The sequence below is a fragment of the Wickerhamomyces ciferrii genome, contig 00183 (genome assembly GCF_000313485.1).
Source record: "Wickerhamomyces ciferrii WGS project CAIF00000000 data, strain NRRL Y-1031 F-60-10, contig 00183, whole genome shotgun sequence".
Taxonomy (NCBI): domain Eukaryota; kingdom Fungi; phylum Ascomycota; class Saccharomycetes; order Phaffomycetales; family Wickerhamomycetaceae; genus Hansenula; species Hansenula ciferrii.
In genome coordinates, this window is record NW_011887557.1 from 39,257 (window position 1) to 54,856 (window position 15,600).

General features: G+C 27.3%; 7 protein-coding genes across 7 annotated transcripts; 6 read left to right on the plus strand and 1 right to left on the minus strand.

The window, feature by feature from the left end:
• Nucleotides 1-1,008: 1,008 nt before the first annotated feature.
• On the plus strand, nt 1,009-2,751 carry OM45 (Om45p; the record flags this gene model as incomplete). The annotated part of the gene is made up of 1 exon (XM_011274672.1): nt 1,009-2,751. The coding sequence occupies one exon, from the start codon at nt 1,009-1,011 to the stop codon at nt 2,749-2,751; it is 1,743 nt and encodes a 580-aa protein (XP_011272974.1).
• A 652-nt stretch (nt 2,752-3,403) lies between these two features.
• MKS1 (Mks1p) lies at nt 3,404-6,442 on the plus strand (the record flags this gene model as incomplete). Its single annotated transcript, XM_011274673.1, has 1 exon — nt 3,404-6,442. One exon carries the CDS (start codon nt 3,404-3,406, stop codon nt 6,440-6,442), a length of 3,039 nt encoding a protein of 1,012 aa, XP_011272975.1.
• A 434-nt stretch (nt 6,443-6,876) lies between these two features.
• BN7_4761 (uncharacterized protein) lies at nt 6,877-7,701 on the plus strand (the record flags this gene model as incomplete). The annotated part of the gene is made up of 1 exon (XM_011274674.1): nt 6,877-7,701. The coding sequence occupies one exon, from the start codon at nt 6,877-6,879 to the stop codon at nt 7,699-7,701; it is 825 nt and encodes a 274-aa protein (XP_011272976.1).
• A 629-nt stretch (nt 7,702-8,330) lies between these two features.
• Nucleotides 8,331-9,149, plus strand: BN7_4762 (uncharacterized protein; the record flags this gene model as incomplete). Its single annotated transcript, XM_011274675.1, has 1 exon — nt 8,331-9,149. One exon carries the CDS (start codon nt 8,331-8,333, stop codon nt 9,147-9,149), a length of 819 nt encoding a protein of 272 aa, XP_011272977.1.
• A 631-nt stretch (nt 9,150-9,780) lies between these two features.
• On the plus strand, nt 9,781-10,299 carry BN7_4763 (uncharacterized protein; the record flags this gene model as incomplete). The annotated part of the gene is made up of 1 exon (XM_011274676.1): nt 9,781-10,299. One exon carries the CDS (start codon nt 9,781-9,783, stop codon nt 10,297-10,299), a length of 519 nt encoding a protein of 172 aa, XP_011272978.1.
• A 2,305-nt stretch (nt 10,300-12,604) lies between these two features.
• Nucleotides 12,605-14,122, plus strand: VHS2 (Vhs2p; the record flags this gene model as incomplete). The annotated part of the gene is made up of 1 exon (XM_011274677.1): nt 12,605-14,122. One exon carries the CDS (start codon nt 12,605-12,607, stop codon nt 14,120-14,122), a length of 1,518 nt encoding a protein of 505 aa, XP_011272979.1.
• Nucleotides 14,123-14,340: 218 nt separating this feature from the next.
• Nucleotides 14,341-15,348, minus strand: IMP4 (snoRNA-binding rRNA-processing protein IMP4; the record flags this gene model as incomplete). The annotated part of the gene is made up of 2 exons (XM_011274678.1): nt 14,341-15,202; nt 15,344-15,348. 2 exons carry the CDS (start codon nt 15,346-15,348, stop codon nt 14,341-14,343), a joined length of 867 nt encoding a protein of 288 aa, XP_011272980.1.
• Nucleotides 15,349-15,600: the final 252 nt, after the last annotated feature.

The following is a 15,600-nucleotide window of genomic DNA, read 5'->3' on the forward strand; positions in this document are numbered from 1 at the left end:
TACCCTGTTTATACCTTTGTTTCCCACTGTTCTTGATGGTCAATGACAGTGTATCTTGATCTTCTTACTCTAAATGATTGTGCTATTCTTGTTCTCCTTGTTGTCCCTCTTCTCTTATACCCTTTCTTCCTTTTCACAATAGTTTCATAGTTTCATAGTGGTAAGTTGAAATTTTCAGTATGGAATTTGTTTTTCATAGTTTAAAAGTTGTTCGCGGGTGAACACTACCAGTAACAATTAGTGATTGATCACATAAAGAATAGTGGTGGACAATGGGTAATAGTGATAGTAATTTATAATAGATAATAGATGATGTATTGTATTATATCATCTTATGTTATTGTGATTATATTATAAATCTGTTTATTATTATTTATTTTGTTGTTTGTTTGACCAGAGGTTGTCCAGATCTTCACAATAGTGTCAAATGATTGCTAGTGGAGTTAAGCATTACAACATTACCAATTCATACATCACATAATAGCAATACATTAGTATCAATAGTTACGTAGTTCATAATATATTAATTGTGATATACAATGGTATACTAATATTGTTAGTTGATTGTTAACATGAGTGTTATGTTCAATTGTTCTGTTGTTCAATTGTTATTGTTCACCTTTGTCACCTCCTTCTTTGTTCCGATCGGATGTATAATCTATTGTTAAAAGACATACACCATCAAATGATATTAAACAAATCATCAATTGAACATAAACTAGACTATAATTACAATATAATATACTATAATATATACTATACAATACACAATACACACTATTTAACAATACATACACTCTCTAGACTATTCCATATCACCATAATGTATGTCTCTGATCATAAATAGCAAACTTACATAATATAGCAAAGTAGTATAAGCACATTACACATGATATTTATATGACCCCATAATTAAGGATAAAAGGGGTTTTATATAAATTAGATTGATTTCCCACTTTCACAACAATTACAATTACAACAATTAACAACAATTAACAATATTTCATAATGTCACAAACAAGATATTTATTAGGTGGTGCTGTTTTAGCAGGTGCTGGTTATTATGTTTATCAAACAAGATTAGAACAATCTAAAATTACAACTCAACAAGATTCTTTAAAGAATAAATTACCAGGTTTTGGTTCTTCTAGTACTGGTACTTCAGAAGGTCCTGGTCAATATACTGGACGTAAATTAGATGAAATTACAATTGATACTCGTGATAAATTGGATGATTTAAAAACCAATGCTAATAAGCAATTGGATAAAGGATTTTCTCAAGCTGAATCTGAAAAAGCAAGATTAGCAAATTGGACAAATGAAAAAATTAATAATGCCCAAGAGAAATTAGATCAAGTTGAATCTAAATCTCAAGAAAAGGCTAGTATTTTCAGTAAAGATGCTCATAAAGATGATCCAAAAGGTTTAAATAAACTTGGTAAAGATATAGAAAAAGAAGCTGAAGCTGCTAAATCTTCTGTATTTGGTTCTTTATCCAATGCTAAAGATTCTATAATTGGAACTAAAGATGATGTTGAACATCAAATTAAATCCAAATCACAAGATTTACAATCTGGTGCACAAGATCAATTAAACAAGGCTGAATCTAAAGCCAATGGTTGGTTTGGTAAAGCTCAAGATGAAACTAATAAAGCAGTTGATTCAACCAAAGCTAATTTAGAACAAGGTAAGAAATCTTTTTGGTCAGGTTGGTTTGGTGCAAAAGATGAAACTAAAGAATCTATAGATTTTGCATATCAAGAAGCTCAACAATTATATGATGATGCAGAAAAAAGATATAAAGAAACCAAGAAAAGTTGGTTATCATGGAATAATAAGGATGATACCAAAGAGAAATTACATAAAGATGCTGAATTAGAATTGAAAAAAGCTCAAGATAATTTACAAAAAGCTCAAGATAAAGTTTCTCATTGGCAAAATAAAGCAAAAGAAACTTTAGACCAAGGTGTTGATAAATTAAATAAACAAGATTTAAATTTACAAAAATCTAATGGATTTTATGATTGGTTAAGAGGTGGTGATTCTAAATCAACTGGTCGTGGTATTAATGATGAAACATTAGCTAAAAGAACTCAACAAGGTTTAAAAGGTTGGGGTGAAACTGCTGAGGAATTTTCTAAAGAACAATTGAATGAGGTTTCGTCTAACAAGTCAAGTAAATCATGGGGTTTTGGTAATTGGTTTGGTGGTAAATCAAATCAATCTAAAGATGAAGAAATTGCACAAAGAGCTCAAAAAGGTCTAAGAGGTTGGGGTGAATCTGCTGAACAATTCTCTAAGGATGAATTTGATGATGTTAAACATCAAGCTGATCAAAAAAAAGCTGAATTAGATTCAAAATTAAAAGAATGGAGTGCATGGACAAATAAAAAATATGCTGATTCCAAAGAAGGTGCTGAAGAATTTTATAAAGATGCTCAATCAAATTTTAACAAGGCTGAAGAAGAATTAAAGAAAAATTCATCAGGTTGGTTATCATGGAGTTCTAAACAAGCTAAAGATTTAGAAGCTGAAACCAAAAAGCATTTTGAAGAATCTGAAAAAAAATTAACAGAAGCTTCTGAAAATTTAAAAAATTGGACAAATCAAACTTCTAGAGATGCTGGTGTTAAATTTTGGAGTAGTGCAGATGGTGCTTTACATCAAGCACAAAATGGAGTTGATAAAGCTAATGAAGGGATTCAAAGTGGGATTAATGATGTTAGATCATTAGTTCAAGAGAAGAAATAAGGTATACATTGATTTGATATTGATATTCTTGATTTTTATAGTATAATTTATATAACAATTTATATTTTATGATATGATGATTATTTGATATACTTATACTTTTATACTAGTAGTACAATTTTATATGAAGGTCTTTCCGATCACTTCCGAATGAAAAACCCGGAGATTATCATGCCTTTCAAATGCCCTGTTGCTAAAAGATGACCATAATGAAAAACTACGATGATGGATATTGAATACGATGAAGAGGTGATACTGTGATTAATATACTAGTAAATATGTTTTGTATTTTATTGTAGATATTCATTTGTCCATATTCATTTGTCTTTGTCTTTGTTCCTTCTGTCTCTGTCTCTGTCTTTGTCTTCCTATTGTCTGTCTTTGTCTTTCTGGTGTGAAAATTAAACCATCACCAGAATCAAAAAAACAAAAAACTAAAGAAATCATAGAAACTACACCAAAATTACATCAAAACATAGACAATCAAACCAAATACACCATAGAACAACATATACAACAAGATATTCATCAACTCATCAAATCATCAACCGCCCTCTTCATCAATCAAAACCACCCATTTAAATGTTATTGATCAATAGTTTCATTCCAATATAGTACATCAATAAAGAATAAACCATTATAACAACACACAATGTCCTGGTCTTCAAGTCGATCTAATCATTACAAGTTAAACAAACCACCTCCTTTCTTACAACTATCAAAAGATACTATACAAAATTATGATACTCAAGGTTTAGATATTGAAAATGTCCTATCTGTTTGGATGGGGTTAACAAAATGTTCAAGTTATATAAAAGATGGTAAAAGATTAGAAAATATAAGTTGGAGAATTGTTAATAGAAATATGATTGAGAAAACCAATCAATCTAATCATGATCAACCAAAAAATAAATTAAATGATGGTGATTTATTAAGTTTATTATCAATAGTTGCAGATCAAAATTTAATTAATCCTTTAAATAAACCTCAATTAATAAGGAAAAAATCTTCAAATTCAAAATTAATTAGAAATAATTCTAAAAATTCATTAAAATCAATAGATTCAATTGAAAATATTACTACAAAGCAACGTCCAAATTTATTTAAAAAAAATTCTTCATCAAGATCTTTAAAAAAATTAAATAATAAATCTAAGAAATCAAATATTGATTTATCAAATTTTGATCAACAACAACAACAACAATCAATAAAGATTGAACATGATTCTGATTTATTTGAACAACCAAATCCAAAATATGCTTTTGGAGTAATACAAGCTACCAATAATGATTTAATAACTGAAAATAATAAACCTCAAGCTCCTCCATTAACAAGATCTGATACTTCAACTTCTGTTGTTAGAGGATTTTCTCCATATCATATATCAGTGGCTCAATTAACAAATAGTTCAAATTCACAATCTTCAACAAATAATTCATCACCAAAGAAACAACAACAACAACAACATCAACCACAACATTCTGCACCAAGTTTATTTAATAATCAAAATATCAAAAATCCTCAACCAAAAAGACCTCAATCTGCAATCATTACATCGTCAACTAAAAGTTTATTTAATAATAACCAAAACTCTTCAACAAATTCAATTCAATCTGATAGAATAAAATCTCCATTATCTCAAGATACTACACATGATGTATTGAAAGGTGATTCAAAACAACAATCTTCAAAACAGAAAACTGGGACATTATTTGATCATTCTGCATTACATGAATTTAATCAAGTTCAACAAAAACCAATAAAATCTGAAATTAATCAACAAAAACCAATAAAATCTTCATTATTTGAACAAGTTGGTATAAGTCCTGAAATTTCTAAAAATTCAAATATTTTACAATCAAATCAATCACCAATCCATCATCAACAACAACAACATAAAAAAAGAAATAATGTATTAAATAATTTAGGTATGACAAGTCTTGCAGATAAACAACATCAAATTCAAAGAAAAGATAAAAATAATATGTTTTTCATTGAAAGTTCTCCTTCACCAACTGATCCTTCAAAATTAATTGATCATCAAGTACAACAACAACATCAACAACAACTCCCACAAGCTAGACAACGTTCTAAATCAAGACGTCGTCATCGTCATAAAAGATCTTCTTCATCAGATTCTAAAAATTCTAAAAGAGATAGTTTACAAGATTCTATATCTTCTTTAGCTAATAGTGAAATTAGTGAAAAAGATGAAGATCAATTAAATAAAATTGAAGAACAATCAATTAATAATAATCAAAACAATAACACTTCATTATTTGCAGATAAAAAACCAATTGCAAGAGAAATTATATTTAGTTCAGATGATTCATTAAGTGATGAATCTGATTGGAGTTCTGTTAGTGAAAGTGAAGGTGAATTATCTGATGATTATGATGAACAAGATTTAAAAAATCAATGGAATTCAAATTTTCAAAGAGATGATCATTTATTAAAACCTCAAATTAAAAGATCGTTATTATCTGGTTTATTTTTAAATGAAATGAATGAACAAAAACCTATTCCTAAACATCAACAACCTCAACCTCAACAATGGAAATCTCAGAATCAAAATCATGATGTTGATTTAAGTACTTCTGCTTCATCATCAAATCTTATTGTTAAACATAGACATAAACCTCCAAGTATACATAATCAAACAACATCAAATATCAACAACAACATACAAGATAATAATGATTTAAATGATGATGTTTTAGAAATTTCAAGTACTGAACCTCATTGTGTTATATCAACTTCAAATGTTAATGTTAGTGGACAAGTTGGTGAAACAAATTTCCATAATGATCAAAGTTTATTGAGAGATAAATTAACAGGTTCACAACAACAAAATGATTCAAATGTTCAACCAAGTTCATCAATAACTAAGATGATTTCAAATTCTGCTTTAAATTTAACAAATTATTTTGCATCAAGAAGAAAAAACAGTTTTAGTTCAATTGCAAGTGATAGAACAAGAACTAAATATAGACATGAATCAAATGCTCCACCTACTGCTTCAACATTATTACCAACTGCATTATCTACACATATGTTCTTACCAAATGCTCATCAAAAAAGAGCTAAATCAAAACTGTCTTCAGTGATGGAGATGGAATCTGGTACAACTTCATCAAATGATGTATCAAGAAAAAATTCTACAACTCAAGAACAAGTTAATGAATCTACATTAAATGATGATCAAATGGGTAAATCTCCAATAGTACCAATTAATAATAAACCAAAATTTAATGTTGAAATTGATGGATTACAAAATTCTTCTGAACAAATTGATTTTAATATTTCAAGAAAATTATCACCCAAAACAACAAGAAGACAAATGTTGGCAACTGAATTATCTGATTCAATGAGGAAAAGTATTTTATGGGATAGGAAAAATGGATTACCAAATGGTTTACCAAGTGGATTATCAAATGGATTATCCAAAAATTCTAAAAATTCCAAGAAATCCAAAGATAAAAAACTTCAAAATTCAGAATCAAATGATGTTAAGAATAATGATGATGATGATAATGAAGATAATGATCAAATAAATAATGAATCAATAACTGAATTTGTTCAAGATCCAACTGATCCAAATAAACCAAAAATTATTAGATCAAAAATTAAAAATTTTGATAATGATGAATGGGATTCAAGTGGTACAGATTTTTATACAAGAGGTTGGTAATAGAATAGCGTTTATATAGTGTTTTTTACGTGTTTTTGGAAAAAAGTTTATGTTTATATATGTCATGATTAATTACTGTTTATAATGTAGTTCTTTGTTTGATTTAAATTATAATAGAAGTATAATGGTTAATATAGAAATTGATTTACATTTTTTATGATAGTGGATCATCTCGATGTATGTCAATCATTAGCATACATACGTTACATACTGAGAGCATTACTCTTGATTGAAAATCATCAATATATATAGCTTTGATGATCGATGATCAATGAGAAGTTTATTATAAAATTTAAATTCTTGATATGTTGAGAGTTTTTAAGCGTCATGGACATGGTTCATCATGTATATATATATTAATTGAAGATTGATTGAAATGATCTTGATTAAACAACTTATAATTTGATTCATAACAAGTATCTCATTGAATCAAGATGATGAAATTTGAAAAATCAGGATATATAATTGAAATTTCTGTAACATTATATGTCAAACCTAAAGATGATGCAGTTTATAATGCAGCTAAAAATTTATTATTTGCCAAATCACCAAAACATTTTAAAATAGATCATGAAACTTCAAATAATTTTTATGAAGATAAAAAGAATGATAAATTGATTAGTGTATTTAAAGAAATTCCAAAACCTTTGAAAGAACTCACATTAAACCACAAAAGTATTATTATCAAATGGAGAAGGGTTAATGAATTGAGCTCAGTTTCAGAGAAAACATGTAATGTATTATTCTATTTCATACCTGGATTCGGATTGAAAGATTTTTTGATTGAAATATTATCAGATTTAATTAAAAAATTCCAAGGTGATATACCCGATTTTTTAAATACTGAAGTTTTTGGTAATGGGTTAGATATGATTGAAGAGAACAAATTACTAATGAATATTTTCCAATATGGAAATCTGCAAAGTGATCTATTACCTTTGAGAATCATATTAGAAAGTTTAATTACATACCTTATGTCAAAAGAATATGAGATACGAGATTCATATGATCATATAGTTAAAGCATATGAATTCAATTATGAAAATCAACTTAAAATTATGGTAATCTGGGGTGAAAAATTAACATTAAAAACTTATAAGACTATGCTGGAACAATTGAATTATATCATTACGAATGATGTATTATCTGAACCTCCAAATGATAGTTTAATTGCATTGATTCCCGGCTATTTAAATTATAACATCAATAGTAATAATGATGAACTTCCACCAAGTTATGGTTCAAGCATTATGCAATAGTTATGTAAATATATGAAGTAAATATTAATTTCACATCTAGCAGTACAGCTATATAAAATCTTCTAGTGTTATATAATTTACTCCTAAAGAACAAAAGAAACAAAACTTGATTCAAACTCAAATGAACTGCTCATGATGAGAACTTTAATATTATAAGTTAAATTTTCAATTCTAATTGATGTATACATTGAAATTTTTTGAAGATGATCAATATCAATGCATTGATCATGGTCCAAGGCTAATATTTATATATATGCTATATATAATTGTACTATGTAATATTCATATACGTATGATCTGATCAGCTAAAAATTTATTGATTATATATTTAAACATATTCTATTTTAAAATGTTTTGGTGATTTGCATCATTAATATGTATACACAAGCTGTTAAGTATTGAGAATATTATAATTGATCATCGTTGTTAATGATAATATGATGAGAACTTCATTATAGATTTGCAGTTTTTGATATTGAGATACTGTTGATCATAGTCCTAGGCTATTTATATATATTATAGTATATGTAAAATTCATTAAAAATTATAAATTGACAACTTCTTCAACTAATTAAACAAATTCCTTGTCCAATATATCAATATTAGTTCACGTACTGGATCGAATCATAATGATTATTGAAAAAGCAGGATATAGAATTGAAATTTATCCAAAATTATATGTTTATAAACCTAAACATGAATATTCGAAAGCTAATAATATATTATTAGCCAAATCACCCAAACATTTTAAATTAGATCATGAAACTTTTAATAATTTCCATAAAGATAAGGTTAATAATAAGTTAATAAGTGTTTACAAAGAAGTTCCTAAACCATCAAAAGAACTTACATTAAACCATAAATCAATTTTAATAAAATGGAGAAAGATTAATGAAAGTACATTAGTACCAAAGAGAATGTGTGATGTTTCATTTTATTTAATGCCTGGATATGATTTAAAGGATTGCTTAGTTGAAATATTATTTAATTTAATCAAAAATTTCCAAAGTGATATACCTGATTTTTTATATACTGAATCATTTGGTAATGGATTAGATATGATTGAAGAAAACAAATTATTAATGAATATATACCAGCCTGAAAAGTACACTGATTTAAATTTACCGTTGAGAATCATAATAGAAAGCTTGATAACATTCCTTATGTCAGATGAATATGAGAAGCGTGGTTCATTTGACCATATAGTTAAAGCATATGAATTTAATTATCAAGATCAATTAAAGATTATGGCAATATGGGGTGAAGAATTTACATTACAAAATTATGAATTTATTCTGCAGCAATTGAACTATATGATATCAAATGATGTATTGTCTGAACCTCACAATCAAGGAATAATCACATTGATTCCTGGTTATTTGAATTATAATATCAATAGTAATAATGATGAACTTCCACCAAGTTATGAATCAAGTGTTTTGAAATGAGTATGTAACTTAAAATATATAGTCATGTGATTATCCATTATATAAGTCATTACATAAAATGATATATACAGCACACGCGCCGTCGCTAAGCTCCAACGATATTTAATGACTATTGACTATTGTACATTGTACATTGTACACCATTCTTTTAGGACCTGAGAACCATTATGATTAGATGAAGCACCACCATTAATCTAAAACATTTTACGTTTAGCACACATTATGAAGTACAGCTAAATTACAGATTTCATATATATATATATTGTTTGTTTTTTTAACAGGCACTGCGAATTTCAATGTCTACACCGTATAAGAGAACTGTTATAATTAATGACCATATTTGACATAAATTCGTATGAGTACACGTACCTTTGATCCAAATATATATTTGCTTATAATTGACCTCTTTTGATTCAATCAATACCAGCTATCTTATCTGTAATTATGGAGCTGGATTATATAATTGTCGATGTTCATCAGTTGAACCTAAAGAAATTGTTTTTGTGTACATGATTGACAACTTGATAAAAAATACTTTTGATAAAGGTTCGACTAGCTCATATGGAATTTACTACACTTAACACACTGAAGATAATCATAGAATTAGAATCTTCTAACTAACCTCAAAAACATGTCGAGTAGCGAACAACCTCAAGCGCCAACCAATGGTGAAGTTAATACTACCACTGGAGTTGATACACCACCACCACGTGAGCAAACCGAATTATCAAGAATGTTCGAAAACCGGTCAATAACAAAATGGAGAATAATCTGGGAAGGTTTTCGTTTGGTTTGCTTAATTATCATCACAATTATGGTTGCATGTCTGATTTCAAAAGTGAACTTCGATAGTGGACCAAATGATATTAAATCAAATTATAAAACTATCCTCAATATATTCACAAATGTCTTATTTTTACTGATCCCTATTTTAGCAAGTTATTTTATTTCAGATGATAAAATTAAACAGACATTTGGTGATTTAATCTTTTTAGGGGCCCATAAGCTTTTATCATTTCCAAGTATGGTTGAGGCAAGAGAAAGAGTCATGATAAGTTTTGTTAGAATCTGTTTATGCATAGGGTTACTTGATGTTGGTATTGCTGCTATTGTTATTGAAGAGTTAATCTTCAATGAAGATTCAAAATAATCCAATATTTTTTTTTTTTGATTACAATTGATGAAGTTGATAATTTCAAAGCAATTAAATTTTCCATTTTTTTCTCCTCAAATTACTTTACAAATACCATACAAGATTCATTATATCAATTAAGATATTAATTCAACTTTTTTTTTGATTATATTCACATTCAAAATCTTTATTTTTCAAATTACCATAAAAAATTCAAAAAATTCAAAAAATAATTACAAATACAATTAATTTAATTAAAGATTATACCTATTAAGATATCAATTCAACTTTTCTTTATTATATCACTTTCAAAATCTTTATTTTTCAAATTACCATAAAAAATTCAAAAAATTCAAAAAATTCAAAAAATTGAAAAAATAATTTCAAATTTGTTTAAAGAAATTAAGATATTTCAACTTTTTTTTATTATATTCACTTTCAAAATCTTTATTTTCCAAACTAAACAAGAGATATTTCAACTTTTCATTTTTCAAACTATACAAAATTAAAAAAAATCCAAAACCATTATCAAATATATTAAAAGAATTAATAACCCTAAGTGCTGACATCAGTTATAGATTAGGTTATATTGTAATCAGGTTCAACCAATTCATCATTAATAGTTTATGTTTAAACATACGTCAAGATTATTAATGAATTTATAATGTAGTTCTTATTCAATTTGATCGATTATAGTAGCTGTACTAGAGTTAATGACAAAGAATATTAAATATCCCATAGGTATGTATATTCATTGGTGCATAAATTCGATTTAATTAAAGTGTTAGACTAATTTGGTGAATTAAGGTGTTCAATAATTCTTTGCAAACTAACATGCAGTTGAAATGTCAAATTATATAATTTGTGCTAAAAAAGTTTCCTCGTTTACACGACCTCTATATATATGTTGGCAAAAGTGACAAGGTCATTGATGATGGTAAATTATGCTCCAGGTTAGCTGGTGCTAATTAACAAAATCATTTTCATTTTCCAACGGACTGTTCTGGCAAATTAACAAACGTAGATCAGCCAGCTATACTTGAATATCTCAGGAATCTGGATCTATTTTTAAATCATGATTTGATTTTTTGGAGAAGACTTGAAATTTTTTGACACATTTTGATCAAAGGTCATGTTTTTGAATTGTGTTATCAATACTTCAACATCGTTTAAATGTTATAAAAAATATTTACCTTAACTTAATTGAATTGACGGAAATACTAGAACCTGGTTTTCCCATGAGCTCTAAAGCTTTCAAATGTGAGAAATCAATTCATAAATTGAGCTCAATTTTGATTTAAGGTCATGATTTCAGAATAGACAAAGATCAGCTAAAAATTGTTTGTTTCTCTCAAGCATTCATAGGAATATATATTCATTGGCACAGAAAAAGATTCTTTAAAACAATTAGTCATTTGAAGTTTTCAATCCTTTGTAGTACGCAGTTGAAGTTTACTAAAATCAGAGCACTTGACTAAAATCTCGAGACGTTGAAGAATGTCAAAATGCCGAAATGGGATGAGTCACCTTATAAGTTATAACACAACAACAAAGAAGGTTTCAAGCTAGTGATTTGACATGAATATACCTTATGTACTATAGACCAGCTCTGCCAAATTTTGAAGCAAGAAATGACATATGTGATTGTCAATCCTACATCTTGTGTCAATAGACTTGATCATCATCATCATCATCATGGCCGCGCGCCGCCGCCGCCGCCGGCGCGAATTATATAAATTTACCCTGTCTTTATAAATATAACTTTTGTTTACATCATCCATTACGTAATTCGTTCCCCAACCATGCGCATACTAGATTTCAAAATTCAATTATACTCAGTTCAAAATCAATTTCAAAAAATACATAGTAAATTCTAAGAAACATAAAGAGAATATTTGAAAAGGATTGTTTTAAAATAATCTTTCTGGAATTGTTTGATCTTCAAGAAACATATTATTCTCTGTCTAGCTCCCATTGATATTTTCAAGTTCCTTCTGGCTTCCAACTAAGTCCTTCTGTTCACCCAGCTAAGCCCAATTATTCTCAAAGGGGTATCAAAAACCAATATTAATAAGATCAGCAAAACGACTTTAAGAGAAGAAAAAGTCAAAAACAAAAAGTTCATATTCATATATATATATAAACAGGGTATCTTCACATACATACATACACATTGAATGCTTATTAGATAATATCGTTGTGTTTCTACTTCATTGTTTTTCAAGTTTTTATCCCCTTGTTTCCTTATCCGTTATATTAAAGATATAGAGAATATCAACAACCCCCAAGAAAAAAAACACAATCATATCAATCTCAATACATTATGGTTGGTGGATCAAATGATTCAACTACAAATAAATTAAACTTGTTCAAATTTGCTTCAAAAAGGAAATCTTCAACTAATTCAATAACAAAACAAGATAAACGTGATGGTCAACAACAACAACAACAAGAATCAAAATCAAATGATTTAGACCCTATAGATTCACACAAAAGTTATGACCGTTACCATGAAGATGATGAAAATGCTGTTGCTGATGATGATGATGATGATGATGAAAATAATATTCATTCATATCATCCAGATGGTTATTATTCACCAAATCAAAGAAAAGATTTTGAAGAATCAAATCAATATTTCCCACCTTTCCATTCTCCAAGATCACCTTCTGAATCTTCTTTAATTTTTGAAAGATCTGTTGAAGATCCAACTCAACTTTATCAACAACCAACATGTGCCAGATGTAATACTAATAATAATGGTTCACAAGGGAAATTAAATTGTAATCATCAATCAATTGTTAATTTACCTTCACATTATTCTGTGGAAAATTTTGTTTCTCCATGTCTTGATGCAACAACCAAAATACTTAGTGATGAAAATACAAATTTAGATAATGTTGATATGGTTTATTCAAGACGTCCATCAAGTGTAATGGGTTTAAATATGGCTTTAGGTCGTAATAAATCATTTCTTGGAGATCAACAACAATATCCAGAATCAAGTTCAAATTCAATTTTTTCACCAAATTCAAGATCAAATTCATTTGCAAATATAAATAATTCAAATATTGATGAAAATGGTACACCAAAAAGACCTCCAACTTTAAGTTTTTATTCTTATGCTGATATGATTAATAATGAAAATCCAAACCCAAAAAGACCTTCAATTAGTCAATCATTATCTTCATCATTTATAAATTCAAGATCAAATTCAATTGTTAATTCTAAATCAAATTCAAGATCAAATTCAATTTCACAAATTCATAATAATCAAAATTTTATTTCAAATGCTGCAAATTCAATAACTCCACAAAGACATGGATTAATTAGACCACCAAATTCTCAATCAACAACAAGACCAGGATCATTTTCTCAACATTCATATAATAATAATCCTTTTAATAATAATAATAATAATAATAACCTTGCACAATCTGGATTAAATAAAAAAAAATTTCAATTAACTCCTGATTCACCAAATTCTTCAGATTCTGAATCTGATTTCCCAAATTCAATTAAATCAATTAATCAAACATCATCATCATCACAATTTCCAAAAAGAAGAACCTCATCAATTCATTCAAATTCCAAAAAAAATATAACATCATTAAATCAAAATTCATTAAATAAAACAATATCAAATCAAAGTTCCCTTAAATCAAATCATTCATATCATTCAATACCAAATTCTTTTAATAATCGTCAATTTAATCAATTAAATGAAGATGATGAAAGTTTTGTTGTTAGTTCAATTGGTGATACTTTAAGAAAAAATAATGGTGAAATTAATGGGAATTCAGAAATCTCTAAATCAAGTCAAAATAGTATTATTGCTTGAACTTTCACCATTTTTCTATCTGGTTTATATGATTTTTTTTAATTTTTCAATATTTTTTGGGTATATAGTATATGATTTTAAATATTTTCTTCTTCCCTTTTTTATTACATTTATGTGTTTCTTTTTGGTGTTTATAATATTAACAAATTTATGATTTTTTAGTACTACATATATGTAATAGGTATAGTATTAATTAATTATTAAACACAGTATGGAACTCATAAATAATCTTTTCTATTTGCAGTACGAACAAATCTTCTTAATTTCCATTCAATATCTGCATCTTTATTTTCTAAAGTACCTAATCTTAATTCAAATAATCTCATTTCAAATCTTGGACCAATTTCACTAATTTCAACACCAGTTTTAGTTTTAACATATAAATGTTGTCTTACACTTATAAAATCACCATCGTTTTTAAATGTAATAACTCTTGGACTATCTTTTTTAACTCCTGGTGGGAATAAATGTTTTAATATAGTAACAACTCTTTCACCTAATTTACTTGTAAAATTTTCAAAAATTAAATGAGGATAAGCTTCACTTTGATTACCAGTTTGTGGCATATCATGTCTTAGTACAACGTTATGTAATGTGAAAAAAGCAGTAGGACCATGAGGGAAATGTGATATAGTCATTGAAGTTGGTACACCACGATGTTCATGTAATAAAATTAAATCTGAAGTATTTGAATTTTGTGCAGCTGTAACTAAATTTGGTACAATATAATTACCTCTATTTAACCTTATAGAATTTGGGAAAATTAATTTTATTTCTTTGGAAAATTGTAATAATCTTGATGATGGATCTCTTGAAGTTGTTATAATTAATTTTGGTTCCACAATACCAGAAAATTGTGAATATTCATCATCTATACCTTCATCATTTTCAGAATTTTTTTGAATTGATTCATCATATATAAAATCTTTTTGTAATTTTTTATCATCACTTATTTCTTTTGGTAATGCTTTACCTTTGGCTAATGAAGCTTTTATAATTTGTCTTTTTTGTTCTAATTGTGATTCTTGTAATTCTAAAGCTTTACGATATAAATATTCTCTTCTTTCACGTGCTTGTCTTCTGATCTGTGGAGTAGTTGTTAGTATATGTTCACTTAGTTATAGTGATATAGTACATACCATTTTGTTTTCCTTGTGTATATGTTTATGTTTTTATCAAATGAGTTTGAATACTTATCATATACAAATAAAAAGTTTATACCTCATCGCATGAAATTTTTTTCGCACTATAAAAAAAATTAAAAAAAAAAATTTAGAAAGCATTTGCACGTGACTGGAATAACTAAATTAATTCAATTTATTATTTTAACTATGAGTATTTGATTAAGAGTGGTGAGTGATATGATTTGTGAATCATGCTGTATCTTTTAATGCAATTTCCAAGTGAAAAGCTCTATTCGATGGAAAGATTTATCCATATAATATTGGTTGATTGTATGAGTTTACATATATCCGGTA